Below are 19,852 nucleotides of genomic sequence, written 5' to 3' on the forward strand. Positions count from 1 at the left end.
AAAAGAAAGAAAAAGAGACAAAAAAGGAAAAGTAAAATCTCCAGGAACAATTTATCACCTGAAGGACTGAGATATAACAGCTTAAATTGTTCCCTTTCAAGGCCAGAGAGGTTGATTAGCATTGCATTAACAACAACTTGTATTTATATAGTGCCTTTAATGTAGTAAAACGTCCCAAGGTGCTTCACAGGAGTGTTATCAAACATAATTTGACACCAAGCTATATAAGGAGATATTAGGGCAGAAGAGGTAGGTTTTAAGGAGCATCTTAAAAGGAGGAAAGTGAAGTAGAGAGGCGGAGAAGTTTAGGGAGGGAATTTCAGAGCATAGGGCTTTGGCAGTTGAAAGCACGGCCACCAATGGCGGAGCAATTAGAATTGGGGATGCTTAAGAGCCCAGAATTAGAGGAGCGCAGAGATCTCAGAGGGTTGTGGGGCTGGAGGAGATTACAGAGATAGGGAGGGGCATGGCCATGGAGGGATTTGAAAACAAGAATGAGAATTTTAAAATCAAAGCGTTGCTTAACCAGGAGCCAATGTAGGTCAGCGAGAACAGGGGTGATGGGTGAGTGGGACTTGGTGCGAGTTAGGACACGGGCAGCAGAGTTTTGGATGACCTCAAGTTTACGGAGGGTAGAACGTGGGAGGCTAGCCAGGAGTGCGTTAGAATAGACAAGTCTAGAGGTAACAAAGGCATGGATGAGGGCTTCAGCAGCAGATGAGCTGAGGCAGGGGCAGAGTCGGGCGATATCCCAGTGGTGGAAATAAGTGGTCTTAGTTATGGCACAGATATGTGGTCGAAAGCTCATCTCTGGGTCAAATATAACACCAAGGTTGCGAACAGTCTGGTTCAGCCTTAATTATCATATCATTAAAAGTTAACTTTCTGTGGTGAGTTTAATGGGCAATTAATGTTCAAATCCAACAAGTTCTTAAAAATAATGGGGTGGCTAAGGGCTAAATGCCATTTGTGCAAAGCAAACGGCAGAGCAATGTAAATCGACCAACAATCCTGGAGATTTGTAACTCGCAGCGTATCTCTTAATCTCCTGAATTTGCAGGCCAATTTGCACATTAATAATGGCGTGTGTCGTTAACACGCCGTTTTTCCCCCAGCAAGATCCTGCCCATTGTGACAAACATCTATAAGTTGAGACTTTAACATAAGTTGTTCAGGTACCTATGTTGATTTCTGATATTAGACCATTTTGTTCAATAAGAACGACCTATCTTGAATCATATTGACAAACAAATAAACTGTACAAATATTACCTTGCCGATTTTTCCGAATTCGCTTTGCTTGTAGAATCTGCTTTTTGCATTCTGAAATCTTGTCATGTGCAGCTGAAATGTTACTTTCTGAAAATAACACAATTTTCTTAGTAAACACAAATATAAAATAAACCCCATCTTTTTGAAATCTTTTGCACACAAAGGGTCCTCAGCAGAAATGTTTCTACGGCAGTCAAGGTTATGGTAAAATGTACATGGTTAATCTTTAACTATAAAGCGTTAGGACTTTGTGTACTTGTTGGCAGGGTATTTCTTTAGAAATGTTTGGCGCGTGCTTTGAGCTTCCACTAATTACCCAAACGTGGAAGCATGCAGGATCAAATATTAAGGGAAAATGTTTCGTATAGTAATGAATAATGGATAGTACTGACTACTGTAATTATGGCTGAGCACTCCGAAAGCCCCAACTTGAATCTCCAGAAAAAACAAACGTATTGTATGTCAACATTTTCTCTCTACCTTCACCTGTCCCCCATAATGTTTTCAGCTCTTCTCTCTTAATGAGGCGGGTTGTGCTGGGTACGTTTCCAGTGCTATTAGCAGTCCTTTGGTACTTTGCGCAAGTGGCTATGCTTTAAGTGTGAGCCGACTGTGAGTGTCAGCAGGCTATGAGGGTGTTAAAGTATACATTTTACTCCCAACATCTTTGTGTTTACAGCTAGACAGCAGTTTCCACAGCAATTAGAGTCCTTGCAAACTACTGCTCCCAACCTCCCTTTCCTCTCCAAATTTCTTAAACGTATTGTTGCCTCCCAGATCTATGTCCATCTCTCCACAACTCCATGTTCAAATGCCTCCAATCAAATCCTCCACAACACTCAAATGGCCCTAAGCAAAGTCACGAACAACATTCTCCGTGACTATGAGCATGGTGCATTATGCTTCTTCGATGTCTCTGTAGCCTTTGAGACGGTCAATCACACCATCCTCTTCCAATAGCTCTCCTCTTATTCAGATTGGTGGGACTGCCCTTGCTTACCTATCCAATCACAGCCAGAGCACTTCTAGCAATGCCTTCTCTTCCCATCACCACATTGTCACCTCAGGAGTACTCCCAATAGTCTATCTTTTGCACGCTTTTCCTGATCTACCCTTGATGGCTTTATCCAAACATGAAGTCAACTTCTACACTACACATGAAACCCACCTCTACCTGACATCCAGCCTTGGATGAGCCGCAACTTCCTCCAGCTAAACAGTGGCAATACCAAAGCCATCGCTTTCGGCTCCTACCACAAACTCTGTACTTGCCACTGATTCCATCCCCTTCCCTGGCCATTGTCTCAGGTTGACCAGACTTTTCGCAGTCTCGGCACCATATTCAACCCTGAGCTAAGCTTCTATTCCTATATCCTCTCCATTGCCTGGTTCCACCCCTGTAACCTCTGCCCTTGCCTCAGCCCATCTGCTGCTGAAACCCTCATTCATGTCTTTGTCATTCCAGACTGGACTATTCCAATGCTCTCCGTGCCAGCATCTTATTCTCTGCCCTCCATAAATTTAAACTTATCCAATGCTCTTGTGCCATATTCTATTCTGCACCATGTCCCAACACCCATCATCCCTGTCCTTGCTGACCTACATTGGCTCCTGGTCCCTCAACGCCTCAAATTTAAAATATGCATCCTCATATTTAAATCCCCACAATGTCACCCTCCCTATCTCTGTAACCGTCTCCAGCATTACAACTCTGGTTCACTTTTTTTTTTAAACTTGATCCAGTTTTATTTAACTTTTAAAATTATTTAATAGAACATAGCAAAAAGAAAATATTCAATTGTCCTGAAAGGATCAACAAAATCCATATGAATCTTTCTATTGTAAGCAATTGATGCTCATATTACACAGAACAAGTACTGTCCACTGATTGAAGGCTATAGATTGAAGGCAGTACAAATTCATATTTCCAAGCAGTGACTAAATAAAAAGCTGATCAGTGCCACGAGTTTACCATTACAAATAGGCCGATGTTACTGTACCATTTGAATGCTTTTCCTTACCTATGTCTTTAGATATTTTCTCATAGTTGAGCATTTCCCTCAGGTTCATATCATAGACGAGTAATGTTTTTCCCATAGAAAATTCACACTGCCCCAGTGTACCAAGCATGCGCTGGTGTTGACTATACCTAGAAGAGAGTAGGGAGAAAATGTATAATAATATACAACAATATATTTTCATCATAACCATCCACTGAACAATATGCTTCATCATGAGTCACAGATTGTAACCGTCACTGGAAATTCCAAAAACACAATTGTGCATATTTCACTACAATCAGCAAGACCAAACTTTAACATTAAAACCAAAACAAAGCTCCCTCTATTGCTCAGTATGTTTATTTAGTGAGTAGCTGAGCCAACAGGCTAAGATCTGAAGCTTGATCTGTACGGAGTTAACTGGTGGCTGCAGTGGTGCTGCAAGTGACCTCAGTCAGCCTGTTTAGGGAGGGGGAAAGAATTGCCCAGAGTTTCTGCTCTTCACGTTCTACCGCAAGCCCAGCTGTGTGAAAGTCAGGCAAGGTTGTGATTGTGCTCGACTGTGAGGTTCCCTGTGGCAGGATAGGCTGCTGACACTCAGCGTCGTGGTTCACACATGGATAATACCCACTTGAGCAAAGTATTAATGGGTACCCCGCACACAAGGAGCCAGCATTTTCGAGGAGAATGGGTTAAACTTGGTGAGGAAAAAAGAGAAAAAACTAACAAAACAAGTCTCCATCAAAATCATACTTAACTTTTAAAAAGTTATGTCTGATTACACGCCAATTTATTTTTCACATTGTCCCAAAAAATTCAACATTGTTATTCTGCAGTTATTTCCCAATAGTAAAATGGATAGGTTTTATTCTGGACCTCACGACATGGACATTTCTGTTAGTCGTTGTTAACAATGCAGTCAAAATAGTTATTACTTGTGTTATGATCAACCTGTGAAGCCCACTCTTAATGACCAGTTCCAACTGAAGTACTTAAAGGTTTAAAACACCAAGTCCAAGTACAATACATCTCAGTACTCGAAGAATTCAGGGTAGTAGCAGAATGAGATACAACAATTACTGCAAAGCTCATTTCAAACAAGGGTGTTAATAGAGGGCAAAAGTAATTTAAATCTTATTTAATAAAAAAGCCAGAATCTTAATCCTCAGAACTGTTATTGAGTGAGCAAATATTGGAATCTATTGTAAAACAAGTAATTCAAGAGTTGTTAGTGAACAAAGCCAATAAATCTAAGCCAAAATGTATTTACAAAAAGTAATCATGTCTAACAAATTTAATGGAATTCTTTGGAAATTGTAGGCTAGTGGATGAGGGTACAGAGAAAGAATACATAATGCAAATTTTGAAAATCATGAAAAAGAACAGTTAATACAAAAAAAAACTCTTCTTCTGTCCCTCGGAACCAAGGATGACTTGCTTGACTTCCACACTAAAAATGAGTTCTCAGGTGACAGATGAGTCCAATGCGGGACCTACAGTCTCTGTCACAAGTGGGGCAGACGCTGGTGGAAGGGGCGGGTGGGTGGGGTGCTTGGGTTGACGTGCGCTCCTTCCGCTGTTTGCGCTTGGCTTCCGCTTGCTCCCGCCCATGAGACTCGAGGTGTTCAGCGCCTTTGGATGCTTCTCTTCCACTTTGTGCGGTCTTGGGCTAGGGATTCCCAGGTGTCGGTGGGCATGTTGTACTTTTTCAAGGAGGTTTTGAGGGTGTCCTTGAAGCGCTTCCTCTGCCCACCTGGGGCTCTCTTGCCGTGTCGGAGCTCCAAGTAGAGCGCTTGTTTTGGGAGTCTCGTATCGGGCATGCGGACGATGTGGCCCGTCGATCGGAGCTGATCGAGCATGGTCAAAGCTTCGATGCTGGCCTGAGCGAGAACACCGACGTTGGTGCGCCTATCCTGCCAATTGATTTGCAGGATCTTGCGGAGGTAGCGTTGGTGGTACCTCTCCAGTGCTTTGAGGTGACTGCTGTACATGGTCCATGTCTCTGAAACATACAGGAGGGCGGGAATCACTACTGTTCTGTAGACCATGAGCTTCGTGCCGGGTTTGAGGTCCTGGTCTTCAAACACTCTATTCCTCAGGCGACCGAAGGCTGCACTGGCACAATGAAAGCGGTGTTGGACTTCGTCATGGACATCTGCCCTTGTTGACAGTAGGCTCCTGAGGTATGGAAAGTGGTCCACGTTGTCCAAGGCCTCGTCGTGGATTTTGATAATCGGGGGGGGCAGTACTGTGTGGTGGGGGCAGGTTGATAGAGGACCTTTGTCTTACAGATGTTTAGTGTAAGGCCCATGCTCTCGTACGCTTCGGTGAAGGTGTTGACGATGGTTTGGAGTTTGACCTCCGAGTGTGCGCAGATGCAAGCGTCGTTTGCAGACTGGAATTCGATGACAGAGGATGGGATGGCTTTGAATCTGGACTGGGGGCGACTGAGGTTGAACAGTTTCCCGTTTGTTCTGTAGATTAGCTCCACTCCAGCAGGGAGCTTACTGAGGGTGAGATGGAGCATTGCAGCAAGGAAGATCGAGAAGAGTGTTGGGGCAATGACGCAGCCTTGCTTGACCCTGGTCCGTACGCGAATTGGGTCTGTGGTGGATCTATTGGTCAGGATCACAGCTTGCATGTCGTCATGAAGCAGGCGGAGGATGGCGACAAAATTGAGGGCAGCCGAATTTGAGGAGGACACTCCACAATCCCTCACGGTTGACAGTGTCGAAGGCCTTTGTGAGGTCAAAGAAGGCCGTGTACAGTGGTTGGTGCTGTTCCCTGCATATCTCTTGTATTTGGCGCGCGGTGAAGATCGTGTCCATTGTGCCCCTTAGTGGGCGGAATCCGCATTGCGACTCTTGGAGGAGGCGACTGAGGAGAATTCTTGCGCTGACTTTCCCTGTGGCAGACAGCAGGGAAACTCCTCTATAATTACCGCAATCGGACTTGTCACCTTTCTTGAAGATGGTCACGATTACGGCATCTCTGAGATCCCCTGGCATGCTCTCCTCCTTCCAAATAAGAGAAATGAGTTCATGTATTCACACCAATAGTGCTTCTCCGCCATGTTTTAGCGCCTCAGCGGGGATTCCATCTGCTCCTGAGGCCTTGTTGTTCTTCAGTTGTCGGATGGCTTTTTTCAACTTCATGCCGGGCTGGGGTTGTGCTGAGGTGGTGGCATGCTGCGGGATAGAGTTGAGGACACTCGCGTCAAAGACAGAGTCTCGGTTAAAGAGATCTTCGAAGTGCTCCTTCCAGCGGGCACTGACTGCCTCTCTGTCCTTAATGAGTACCTCTCCGTTCTTGGTCCGCAATAGGGTAGGACCTTGGTGCTTGGGCCGTAGGTGGTCTTCACTGCGCTAAAGAATCCACGTACGTCGTGGTTGTTGGCTAGCTGCTGGATCTCCTGCACTTTCTCCACCCACCATCTGTTCTTTAGGTCGCGAGTTTTTTGTTGAACCTCGGCCTTCAGGCGTCTGTAGAGCTGCTTTCTTGCTCTCGAGTTGTGTTGCTGTTTCCAGATCAGGAATGCCTCGCCTTTGAGGCTTATTAACTCCTGGACGTTCTCGTCGAACCAGTCTTGGTGTTTCCTGGTCGAGTGACCGAGCGTCTCTTCACAGGTGCTGATTATGGAGGCCTTGAGATAAGACCAGGTGTTGTGGGCACTCTGTGTCTCTGAATAATGGTTCTGCTGTTGCCATTTGCAGCGCCTCTAGACCCATCTTTGTTTCTTTACTTGTCCCATTACTACCCTTTTTTGCCTTGCAACATCGTCCCTTTTGTAACTTAATCACTCCTGCCCCATTCCACCCTATCACAGACCTTCCCTTGTGTTCTTTCCTCCCCTCCCCCACCTTTCCCTGCCTCTGTACTTGCTTAAAAACTATTACATCTCTAACATTTACCAGTTCTTATGAAAGATCACCAACCTGAAATGTTAACTCTGTTTATCTCTCCACAGACGTGGCCTGACCTGCTGAGTATTTCCAGCATTTTCTGATTTTATTCCTGGACAGTCTATTTGAGTTAAATAAATTAGGGAGAACCAGGGGACATGTGCATCAATTACATAAGCACTGAACTAGGTTACATGTCAGGAGGTACTAATTTTCAGAGAAGTCGACGACCTATGGAACAAGCTGCTGGAACATGCAGTGAACGCAGATTCATTGCAAACATTTATAAGGGAGCTGGAGTGTGGCCAACATAACTACATTTAGAAAGTAGCTGAGCATCAGGGAACATCTCCCCCAGCAACTGTTGTCTCTTAGAACCTGTTTAATCGCCTTCAGGTGTCAGAGGAATTTCCAAGAGATTTTTTCCTACTTTTTTTTCTTGCCTCTTCCAGGAGATTGTGTACTTGATATAGGGATGGAGAGCGGAAATGGGGGTCACGATGCGCAGAGTTGCACTATGACAGTACGGGCCATGCTCGATGCACCAGCTGGTCTTTGCCTCTCTTTGGTACAGGTATTTGCATGCTCATAACCAAGTCATCGGAGCAGACAAGGTCTTGGTGTAAAAACAGAAGAGAACTCAAAGAAACAATTGGATACTAAGGAAACTATAACCTACTCTATACTCAAGAAGTCATCATATGAATAGTTTGTCACCCAGCACAGTGAATGCAGATTCAGTTTCACAGTGTTCATAAAGACAGATATCTAATTCTGATGCAGGGATAACAATGCAGAACTGGGAGGTGAAAATTGTCTGATTGTGTCTTGGACTCAAATTAGTTGGATAGGATGAGTGCTTTTTTTCTTACTTTACCTTCCTATGTCCTTAAGGTATTAAAGCAGAGCTAAAATTACAGTAGGATAAATCTATAGTAAGATAAGAACATAAGAAATAGGAGCAGGAGTAGGCCATTCGGCCCTTCAAGCCTGCTCCGCCATTCAATGAAACCATGGCTGATCTTCTACCTCAACTCCATTCACCGGCCCTATCGCCATATCCCTAGATGCCCTTACTAGTCAGAAATCTATTGACTCCTGTTTTGAATATACTCAATGACTGAGCCTCCACAGCCCTCTGGGGTAGAGAATTCCAAAGATTCACCACCCTCTGTGTGAAGAAATTTCTTTTCATCTCAGTCCTGAATGGCCTACCCTTTATCCTGAGGCTGTGGCCCCTGGTTCTAGATGCCCCAGCCAAGGGAAACATTCTCCCAGCATCCACCCTATCAAACCCTGTAATACTTTTGTATGCTTCAATGAGATCCCCTCTCATTCGTCTGAATTCAAGAGAATAAAGGCCTAGTTTACTCAATCTCTTCTGATACGACAGCCCCGCCATCCCAGGAAATAATCTTCATTGCACTCCCTCTATGGCAAGTATATCCTTCCTTAGGTAAGGAGACCAAAATTGTACACAGTACTCCAGGTGTGGTCTCACCAAGGCCCTATATAATTGGAGTAAGACTTCTTTACTCCTGTACTCAAATCCTCTTGTAATGAAGGCCAGCATACCATTTGCCTTCCTAATGGCTTGCTGCACCTGCACATTCACTTTCAGTGACTCATGTACAAGGACACCCAGGTCCCTTTGAGCATCTGCATTCCCCAATCTTTCACCATTTAGGAAATACTCTGCCTTTCTGTTTTTCTTTTTACCAGAGTGGATAACTTCACATTTATCCACATTATATTCCATCTGCCATGTTCTCACCCACTCACTGAGCCTGTCGAGATCCCCTTGAAGCCTCTTCACATCCTCTTCGCAACTGACACTGCCACCTAGCTTTGTATCATCAGCAAATTTGGAAATGTTACATTTAGTCCACTCATCCAAATCATTGATATAGATTGTGAATAGCTGGGGCCCAAGCACCGATCCTTGCGGTACCCCACTAGTCACAGCCTGCCATCCTGAAAAAGACCCATTTATCCCAACTCTTTGTTTTCTGTCTGTTAACCAATTCTCAATCCTCCATGCTAGTATATTACCCCCAATTCCATGTGCCCTAATTTTGTTCACCAACCTCTTGTGTGGGACCTTATCGAAGGCCTTCTGAAAATCCAAATACACCACATCTACCAGTTCCCCTTTATCTACTCCATTAGTTACATCCTCAAAGAACTCCAATAGGTTTGTTAAACAGGATTTCCCTTTCATAAATCCATGTTGACTCTGCCCAATCTTACTATTAGTTTCTAAGTGCCCAGTTATTGCATCCTTTATAGTAGGTTCCAGCATTTTCCCAACTACTGATGTGAGGCTAACAGGTCTGTAGTTCCCCGTTTTCTCTCTCCCTCCTTTCTTAAATAGCAGGGTTACATTTGCTATCGTCCAATCTGCAGGAACCATTCCAAAATTCTATAGATTCTGGAAGATGACAACCAATGCGTCCACTATCCCAATGGTCACCTCTTTCAAAACCCTAGGATTTAGGTCATCCGGTCGTTGGGATTTATTGACTTTTAGTCCCATTAATTTTGCTAGTACTGTTTTTTTTACTAATAATAATTTCTTTAAGTTCCTCATTCTCGCCACACCCTTGGTTTTCTCGTATTTCTGGGAATTTTTTTGTGTCTTCCTCCGTGAAGACAGAAACAAAGTATTTATTTAATTTCTCTGGCATTTGCTCATTCCCCATTATAAATTCTCCCGTCTCTGACTGTAAAGGACCTACATTTACCTTCGCCAGTCTTTTCCTTTTCTGTAGTACTGTACAAGAGGCAGAAAACTATTTTAAAATTATTTTTACATAATTGAAATGAGAGTTGATTATCTTCTATGTGACTTAACATTTTACTCACCATAGTTTTGCTGTTTAAATGTAAATTAGAATATGACAGCTAACTTACTGCAGTAGGATTTATTCACAACTGCAATTTTGAAAACTTCTGCTTTAAAATGGTGTCCATGAAAAAGGTCTATAATAGTGGTTAAACGCAATAAAGTAAATGTCATTAAAAGTTTTAAATTATTTTTCCCATTCATTTACATTTTACGCACATCTAATTTAGGCTCCTCTCAGATATAACAGCACACACACCTAACTAAATCTCTTTACATATAAGGGTGTATTTAGACTACAACTGCAGCAGCTTCACACCAACACTACAGCTACAGTGTAAATACAGCCCAAATCTAGAGTCAGAGCACAACCTGACACCCAAGAGAAGCAGAGTGAGAATCCCTGAAAAGGTCAGCCCTGACTGTAAGTTAATCAATGCAAATTTTGCATCAGTGCAACACGGCAACCACTAAATCATTAACTGCCCCAAAGTTAAACTTGTGCAAGTATATCAAACCAGTCAACTACTCAAGATTGTTTTTAAATTAAATAAATGACTGAATGCCAGTAGTTGTCAGCACAAATAATAAAATATCTATTCAGCCACAGAACACCGAAACTCACCTATCAATTTATCCAATGAAAAGCGACGAGTTAAGAAAGTAACTATAGGTTTTTATTGGCTAAATAACAGAGCCCACCCTCGTGGGTGATCGGATCCAACAAGGAGGAATACCAGCCAGTCGACCACCTTTATACCTGGGCAGGTAGGTGGAGCCGTGGGCGGAGTCAGCAGTGGTCAGCCCAGGTATAACAGCGTGACAAGAGGCGACCTCGTATAGCGATACAACAGTGTGAACAGTGATAACCATAGAGTAACGATATAACAGTGATAACTATAGTGTAACGATAGTGAACGAAAAGTGGTTTACCACACTATTCCACTCATGTCCTGACCTAAAAACCTTGCTTGTAGATCAAGACCAAGTCACCCATGGGGTACTCTCTCTATCCTGCTGACAACCATTTGGAACAATAAAATAAGACAGCTGCTTTCAGAGAAGTACAAAATTTGCTCTCTAGAAATGCTGAATTGACTGTATAAGCTTGTGAACAAATGTTTAAATATAGCATCACATATTATGAAAAGAATTTTTATCAGTGCTATAATTGACCTTATTCAATAGAAACATATAAAATGCATTTGGGATTTTAATTGAAACAGTATGGCTCATTACCTATAGTAAATATGATTACACACTCTGTATTAAGCATAAATTTCTACAAATTGTATCTAATATAACCTTTTCTTATGTGATGTTTCCAATAAGAACTGTTAGGGATGTTCAACTCAATTAAAACTAATCACATACCCTTCCTCTTGAGATCCAGAATTACACCATTTAATGAAGCTTTTCAGGAGTAGGTTAATGCGCCGATCATCACCAGCACCATCTCCATCAATCAGAAGCCGCTTACGTATAACTTCATCTAAAATAGAATAATTTTATGAGAGGTAATAACACTCACTTTTCTCTAATCACATTGGCTTCATTTAATATTGAGATTAACACATTTCTTAGTTTACTAAGATTTGACGTCACTCAAAGCATTTGTAATCATTAACATTTTTTCTTTATTAACAATAAGTTCTCATCATTCCTAATACATCATTTATGAATTTAACCATTCAAGTACAGGAAGCTTGAAATTTGTTATTTTTCAAGAACTTGATTGCATATTCTTGGCATGCTAAGCCATTCAAAATCAAGAATTAGGTCACCTCGAAGTTATTTCATCACAAAAGAGAACTTTTAAACAAAATCCATTCTTATTCAGATCAAATACATTTAGCATTTTCCTCCCCCATCCACTTAAGAAAATGGATTTGGGTAAAACTTCTAACTGGGAAGGCTGTTAAACAAAGTAGCTTGTACACAGGCAAGTCTTAAGCTTAGATAATATATACATACAAACTAATTTAGTGAAGACTACATTATTTGATAGCAGAGCAGCAATCATACAAAGAGGATAAACCTTGGAAGGTGTTGCAAATCCATTTTTTCTCTCGCCAAGGCAAAGATACAGCTTTACTGTACAATAATAAAATCCTAGCTCAGGTGGTCATGAAAAAGCAAATGTGGTCAGAAGGGAAGATTTTATCTAAAGTTGGCATGGATATGTTTCTGACTGGGACAGATATATTGATCATTAAGTATTTCTTTATCCATGGGTGTACAAAACTCAGTTCCCATGATTCCAGACATCACCTCCGGCAGTGCAACACAACCTCAGTACTGCACTGGAGTGTCGGCCTAGATTATGTGCTTAAGGCCCAGCAGCACCTATATTTCCTAAGGAGGCTGAAGGGATGTAACCTGTCACCCCTGATCCTCTCTAACTTTTACCGCTGCACAATAGAGAGCATCCTGACGAACTGTATCACAGTATGGTATGGCAGCTGTAGCTACTATGACCGGAAAGCCCTGCAGCGGGTAGTCAAAACTGCCCAACGCATTACCGGCACCCGGCTACCGACCATAGAGCACATATACCAGAAACGCTGTTTACGGCGGTCACGGACCATCATCAAAGACCCTACCCACCCCAGCCACAGTCTGTTCGCCCTCCTGCCATCTGGGAGACGCTACAGATGCATTCGCACCCGAACGACCAGATTTAGGAACAGCTTCTTTCCCAGGGCTGTCATCCTACTGAACTCCACAAACAAACTCTAAAGCCTGCACATCTGCCAATGCACTTTATTATAGTTATGTTTACGTTAATGTATTACAAGCCAAATGAATGTTGAATGTTTAAATGTCTTCATCTAAATGTACACTCTCGGGAGCCGCAAGCCTACATTTCGTTGTACTGCACTTGTGCACTAACAATGACAATAAAAGTTGATTATTATTATTATTCACAGAAATCACAGAAACCCCACAGTGCAGATAGAGGCCATTTCGGCCCATCGAGCCTGCACCGACACATATCCCACCCGATCCCCGTAACCCCTACACCAACACATATCCCACCCTATCCCCGTAACCCCACGTATTTAATCCCCCTAACACTAAGGGTCAATTTATCATAGCCAATCAACCTAACCCGCACATCTTTGGACTGTGGGAGGAAACCGGAGCACCCGGAGGAAACCCACGCAAACACGGGGAGAATGTGCAAACTCCACACAGTCGCCCGAGGCCGGATTCGAACCCGGGTCCCTGGCGCTGTGAGGCAACAGTGCTAACCACTATGCCACCGTGAAGTGGGGTTACCGGAAGTTACTATTCAAAGAGAAATGGTACTTAGGTTACTTAGATTTAAAATGGACAAATCGCAGATGATTTACATCCCGAGGGAAGATAGGGAAAAAACAGTGGATGCTGTGACCATAATTTTCCAAAATTCTGTGGAAAACAATTATAGCAGGGGACTGGAGGTGGCAAGTGAGGCTTCCCTCTTCAAATAAATGGACAGAGAAAAGCCAGGAAATTACAGGCCAATTATTCTTTCTTATTTGAGTTCTTGGCAAACTACTAAAGTCCATCATATTGGGTGAAATTAATAAGCATTTGAAAAAACATGAGGTAATTAAGACTAGTTCGCAGGTGGTGCTTGATCGATATTATTGATATGGCAATCGTCCAAGATAAATGGTGCTCCTGAACAGCACACAGGGTAATTTGTGTAAAGCTTTACAGAGACACAGGTTTTTGCGTTTTGATGCATCTACATGCAAAGGTGTCAGGTCTCAATCTGACATTCAAGTGCATCATCAACCTACCGTGCGCCCGGTCCAGTAACGCCTCAATTTTAAAATTCTCATCCTTGTTTTCAAATCCTTCCATGGCCTCACCCCTCCCTATTTCTGTAACCACCTCCAGTCCAACTACCCTCCGAGATCTCATCACTCCTCCAATTCTGGCCTCTTGTGCATCCCTGATTTTAATCGCTCTACCATTGGCAGCCGTGCCTTCAGTTGCCTGGGGCCTAAGCTCTGGAATTCCCTCCCTAAACCTCTCTGCCTCGCTCCTTCTCATTTAAGACACGTCTTAAAACCTACCTTTTTGGTCACCTGTCCTAATACTGTATCTCATGTGGCTCAGTGTCAAATGTTGTTTGATAATGCTCCTGTGATGCACCTTGGGATGTTTTACTACACTAAAGGCACTATATAAATGCAAGTTGTTGTTGTAAAGCTAAGCGGCGGCGAAGCTCTGTCCAAGAACTATCTCAAAACCGTTGAATTTGCACTAGCTACATACTAACTGGAGGAGCCAACAGAACGTGGCAAAGCCAGGGGTGAGGAGAGCAGGACTTTGCACAGAGGAGGACAGGGACTGCAGCGTTATGAATAATTTGTAGAAGGTAGAGGCCAGCTAGGGAGAGCACTGGAGAAATCACACCTCGAGGATTAGAGTTTGGCATCAGCGGGAAAAAGGTAGGTGATGGAAGAAAGCAGTCTTGGTGATAGATTGGACGTAGGGAATGAAGCTCAGCTGGGAGTCAAGTGGTACACCAAGATTAAGGTTGAAATAGCAGCCAGTTGATGAGTCATGGGCTGAAGCAGGTAGATGCTGCCAAAAGTGGAAATGATGGTTTTGGCTTTGCTGTTTTAAACTGGAGGAAATATTGGCCATTTAGACAGAGTTAGAGTTCATAGCAATAGTGTTGGAAGAAGCTTAAGAGTAAAGCTGGATATCATTGATGCACATGTGGAATCTGTCCTCACGCTTCTGTATTATAGCTCCATGGAGTGACATACAAATGAAGAGGAGAGGATGAAGGACTGGGCTTCAAGTCACAACAAAAAGAACTGGCATTTATATAGCGCCTTTAACACAGGAAAGTGTCCCAAGGCGCTTCACAGGAGCGTTATCAAACAAAATTTGACACCGAGCCACATAAGGAGATATTAGGACAGATGACAAAAGCGTGGACAAAGAGGTAGGTTTTAAGACGTGTCTTAAAGGAGAGAGAGGCGGAAAGGTTTAGTCAGGGAATTCCAGAACTTGAGGCCTAGGCAGCTGAAGCAACGGCCACCAATGGTGGGGGCGATTAAAATTGGACATGGGAGGAGGGACAATCTGGAGGAGATGTAGGGTTGAATTTCCTCCACCACCCTATCCAATATTTGGGATATTGCCAGAATGGTTAAAAAAGAGCAATGAGGCCTAGCACTGCCGCCCCACTTCAACTTTGATTATCTTCCTCGCACCTGCCGGGACAGCAACTGGCCACCTCTTCCCTACCTGCTGATTGCAAATGCCAAGAGCACCTGGTGGAAGGTGGCAGTAGGCCCAGGGTTGTGGAAGGTGGCAGTAGGCCCAGGGTTGTGGAAGGTGGCAGTAGGCCCAGGGTTGTGGAAGGTGGCAGTAGGCCCAGGGTTGTGGAAGGTGGCAGTAGGCCCAGGGTTGTGGAAGGTGGCAGTAGGCCCAGGGTTGTGGAAGGTGGCAGTAGGCCCAGGGTTGTGGAAGGTGGCAGTAGGCCCAGGGTTGTGGAAGGTGGCAGTAGGCCCAGGGTTGTGGAAGGTGGCAGTAGGCCCAGGGTTGTGGAAGGTGGCAGTAGGCCCAGGGTTGTGGAAGGTGGCAGTAGGCCCAGGGTTGTGGAAGGTGGCAGTAGGCCCAGGGTTGTGGAAGGTGGCAGTAGGCCCAGGGTTGTGGCAGTAATGGCTCCAAAGCACAAAAATGGAGGGAGAGGGCCTAGTAGCAAACCCCTCACTCTCCAATTTGGCTCCCACTCACTCGCTTGTGGGTGCCTTAGTCTCTGGCAAGGTTTACTGGGCTGCCACTTTCAGGCTATTTTGCCTCTTTAAAAGGCACCTCACCACCTTTTGTGGTGCTGCTGCTGCTGCTGTACCATTGAAGATTTCTCACTTGGTGGCGGGAAACCGTGTGGTGCTGGAGGGACAAGCGGAAGAAGCCGCGGAGGAAAATCCAGCCCTAAATAGTCATGTCAAATGTGTTGTCTCCTCCCAGTGCCATGCCTATCTCAACAGAAACTCCCTCTTCAAATCCTGACAGCATTAAAACGACCCTAGCTAAAGTCACAAACGACAAGCTTTAATCGCTCCTTGACCTTTCCGCAGCATTCAAAGTGGTCAACCACACTCCTCCAATGCATCTCCTTCACTGTCCAGCTCTGTGGGATTGTTCTACCAAACTTAATGCAGCTTTCCTCAAAAGGCTTCACTTCCCTCCCCTGCATGGTCACTCTAGTGTTCTATAAAAATGTCATCAGCCCTTCCCTTATCTTTATCTACATGCTGCCCCTCAATGACATCACCCACAAGGTATGGGGTCAGCTTGAATGTGAGGCTAATAAAACCCAGCTTAATCTCCATCACTTCCATCAAACCCTCAACTGCCTTTGTGCTGTCAAGCTGCGTGTCCAACTTCAAATCTTAGATGCTTCCTCCAGCTCATCATTGGGAAGACTGAGGATATTGCCTTTGGCCCCATCTAACAGATTCCATCATCGTCTCCAGCTGAACCAGACTGTCCTGTTCAATCCTGAACTGAGCTATGTATTCCACATCTTGCCCATACCAAGACCATTTACATCTACCTCCACAACACTGCCCTCATTTGCACCTACCTCAGCTCCTCTGCCACCGAAATTTATGTGTTTTGGTCACCTCCAGAATCGACTGCTCAAATATTCACCTTGCTAGCCTCCTATCCCCTATCTTCCATAAACTCTAACTTGTTCAAAACTATGTTGCACATATCTTGTCATGTACCAAATCCCACTTGCCCATCATTCCTGCCTTTACTGACTTGATATCGGCTCCAGGACCCCAACACATTACATTTAAAATTACTGAACCCCTCTTCCCCTCCACCCTCACCTCTAACAAGTGCGAGGGGCTCATGGACTTTGTCACTAAGATTGAGACCATCCGATCAGCTGCCTTTGCCACTTCCCTCCCTTCCCCTGGCCCAACAGGCTAAACTTCCTCTAAGGTTACCCCCGGCCTAGCACTAAACTCTCGTCTTTATCTAGTTTCTCTCCTATCTCCCCTCATGCCCTCTCCGAGCTCATCTGGTTCATGAGACCTACTTCCTGCTCCCTCAACCGTATTCCCACCAAACTGCTGACCACCCAACTCCCCTTCCTGGCTCCATGTTAGCTGATATTGTTAACAGTTCTCTCCTCAGATATTGTCCCCCGCTCCCTCAAATCTGCCGTCATCACCCCTCTCCTCAAAAAACCAACACTTGACCCCCTCTGTCCTTGCAAATTACCATCCCCATCACCAACCTCTCTTTCCTCTACAAAATCCTTGAGCGGGTTATCGCCTCCCAAATCCATGCCCAACTTTCCCGGAATTCCATGTTTGAATCCCTCCAATCAGGTTTCTGCCCCGCCACAGTAATGAAACGGCTATCAAAGTCGCAAATTAAATCTATGTGACTGTGACAAAGGTAAACTATCCCTCCTCGTCCTTCTCGACCTGTCTGCAGCCTTTGACACGGTTGACCACACCATCCTCCTCCAACGCCTCTCCAGCATTGTCCAGCTGGGTGGGACTGCACTCGCCTGGTTCCATTCTTATCGATCTAATCGTAGCCAGAAAATCACCTGCAATGGCTTCTCTTCCCGCTCTCGCACTGTTACCTCTGGTGCCCCCCCCCAGGATCTATCTTTGGCCCCCTCCTATTTCTCATCTACATGCTGCCCCTCGTCGACATCATCCGAAAACACAGCATCAGTTTCCACATGTACGCTGACGATACCCAGCTCTCTCTCACCACCACTTCTCTCGACCCCTCCACTATATCTAAATTGTCATAATGCTTGTCTGACATCCAGTACTAGTTGATCAGAAATTTCCTCCAACTAAATATTGGATATAACAAAGCCATTATCTTCGGTCCCCGCCACAAACTCTGTTCCCTAGCCACTGAATCCTTCCTAGCTCCCTGGTAACTGTCTGACGCTGAACCAGACCGTTTGCAACCTTGGTGTCGTATTTGACCCAGAGATTAGATTCCTACCACACTTCCGCGCCATCACTAAGACCGCCTACTTCCACCTCCAGAACATCACCCAACTCCGCCCCTGCCTCAGCCCATCTGCTACTGAAACCCTCATCCATGCCTTTTGTTACCTCTAGACTTGATTATTCCAACACACACCTGGCCTGCCTCCCACGTTCGACCCTCTGTAAACTCGAGGTCATCCAAAACTCTGCTGCCCATGTTCTAACTCACAACAAGTCCCGTTCATCCATCACCCCTGTGCTCGTTGACCTACATTGGCTCCCGGTTAAACAACGCCTCGATTTTAAAATTCTCATCCTTGTTTTCAAAGCCCTCCAATTTCTGTAATCATCTCCAGCCCCAACGGCCCTCCAAGATATCTGCGCTCCTCTAATTCTTGCCTCTGGAGCATTTCCAATTTCAATCAATCCACCATTGGTGGCAAACCTCTTTCCTCCAAATATCTCCTTATGTGGCTCAGTGTCAAATTTTGTTTTATAATGTTCCTGTGAAGTACCTTGAGATGTTTTACTACATTAAAGGCGCTATAGAAATAAAGTTGTTGTTGTTGACCTCATCTATAAATCCCTCCCCTCCCCCATGACCTTGCCTCGTCCTATCTGTGCCATCTATTCCAGCTCTCAATCTCCTCTAACTCCAGCCCATCCCTCCCCTTTCATCTCAGCACTGGTGATAGCGCTTCCAGCCACCTCAATCCTACAGTTGGGAGCTCCTCTGCCTCTCCACTTTCAGAAACCTCCTCAAAACCCACCTGTTTGACCAAACTTTCCGTCCCCCTCATTTCCTGATATATTGCCCGTTTAACTTATTTGTCAAAAGCCTTCGAGCATTAATGAGGCCACATGATCACCTGCGGTGTAGCTGCAGCCGAGTTCATACATTAAGGTAAACGGCACCTAGTACACGAATTCAAAAAGCAAATCCGTACAATTACTATACGAAACCCTTGGAGTCTTATAAAAAAAATGTGGAGTCCCTGTAATGAGTTATAATAAACGCACAGGGAGCCGGAGCTCACATCACCCGGTTAGTGGGGACAAAAACAACCCGAGGACCCCCGCCGTTCAAAGATCCCTCAGCTCTGCTCGGCTCACCAGGCAGATAAGATGGGACCCACCGGCACACAACCATAAATCGAAGCCGAGGCTGCAGGCACAGCACAGCAGCGACAACACGAGAGAACCGAATTCGAGAATGGTTGGCACAGGAGAGTTAGTAGTCGGAGCCCGGTCCCGGGAAGCACTGAGGGAGGAAGGCCGGACTGAGCAGCAGATCCTTACCGTCTGTGACCGACATAATGGCGGCTCCTGCCCGGCCCAGAATGCACCGGGGGAGGGGCGAGAGGAGGGGAGGGGTAGTGAGGGGGGTGGGGAGGAGATAGTGAGGGGTGGGGAGGAGATAGTGAGGGGTGGGGAGGAGCTAGTGAGCGGGTGGGGGTAGTGAGGAGGGGGTAGTGAGGGGAGGGAGGGAGTAGTGAGGGGAGGGGGAGGGGGGTAGTGAGGGGGGTAGTGAGGGAGGGGGTGGGGTAGTGAGTGAGGTGAGGGGAGGGGGTAGTGAGTGAGGTGAGGGGAGGGGGTAGTGAGGGAGGGGAGTAGTGAGGAGGGGGGGTGGGGGGGAGGAGTGGTGAGGGGGTAGTGAGGGGGGGTGGGAAGGGAGGGGGGTAGTGAGGGGGGAAGGGAGGGGGTAGTGAGGGGGGGTGGGAAGGGAGGGGGTAGTAGGGGGGGGGTAGTGGGGAGGGGGGTAGTGAGGGGGGGTGGGAAGGGAAGGGAGGGGGTAGTGAGGGGGGGTGGGAAGGGAAGGGAGGGGGTAGTGAGGGGGGGT

At 45.3% G+C, this 19,852-nt stretch overlaps 1 protein-coding gene across 4 annotated transcripts in view; it reads right to left on the bottom strand.

The window, feature by feature from the left end:
* Window positions 1–19,388, bottom strand: part of thoc7 (THO complex 7) — a 27,361-nt gene extending 7,973 nt beyond the window's left edge. For 2 of the 4 annotated variants that reach the window (XM_086001505.1, XM_086001508.1), the window contains exons 1-4: window positions 19,312–19,388; window positions 11,393–11,510; window positions 3,293–3,420; window positions 1,272–1,358 (exon numbers count right to left, since the gene is read on the bottom strand). In XM_086001505.1, the coding sequence (XP_085857631.1) occupies window positions 1,272–1,358; window positions 3,293–3,420; window positions 11,393–11,510; window positions 19,312–19,327 (349 nt within the window). In that variant the 5' untranslated portion in view covers window positions 19,328–19,388. Of the gene's footprint in view, window positions 1–1,271; window positions 1,359–3,292; window positions 3,421–10,038; window positions 10,156–11,392; window positions 11,511–19,125; window positions 19,280–19,311 lie in introns of those variants that run through there. The other 2 variants (XM_086001504.1, XM_086001506.1) reach the window with 2 other exon arrangements.
* Window positions 19,389–19,852: the final 464 nt, after the last annotated feature.

Source organism: Somniosus microcephalus, chromosome 11 (assembly GCF_052327205.1).
Source record: "Somniosus microcephalus isolate GS21.2 chromosome 11, FLI_Smic_1.0, whole genome shotgun sequence".
Lineage (NCBI taxonomy): Eukaryota > Metazoa > Chordata > Chondrichthyes > Squaliformes > Somniosidae > Somniosus > Somniosus microcephalus.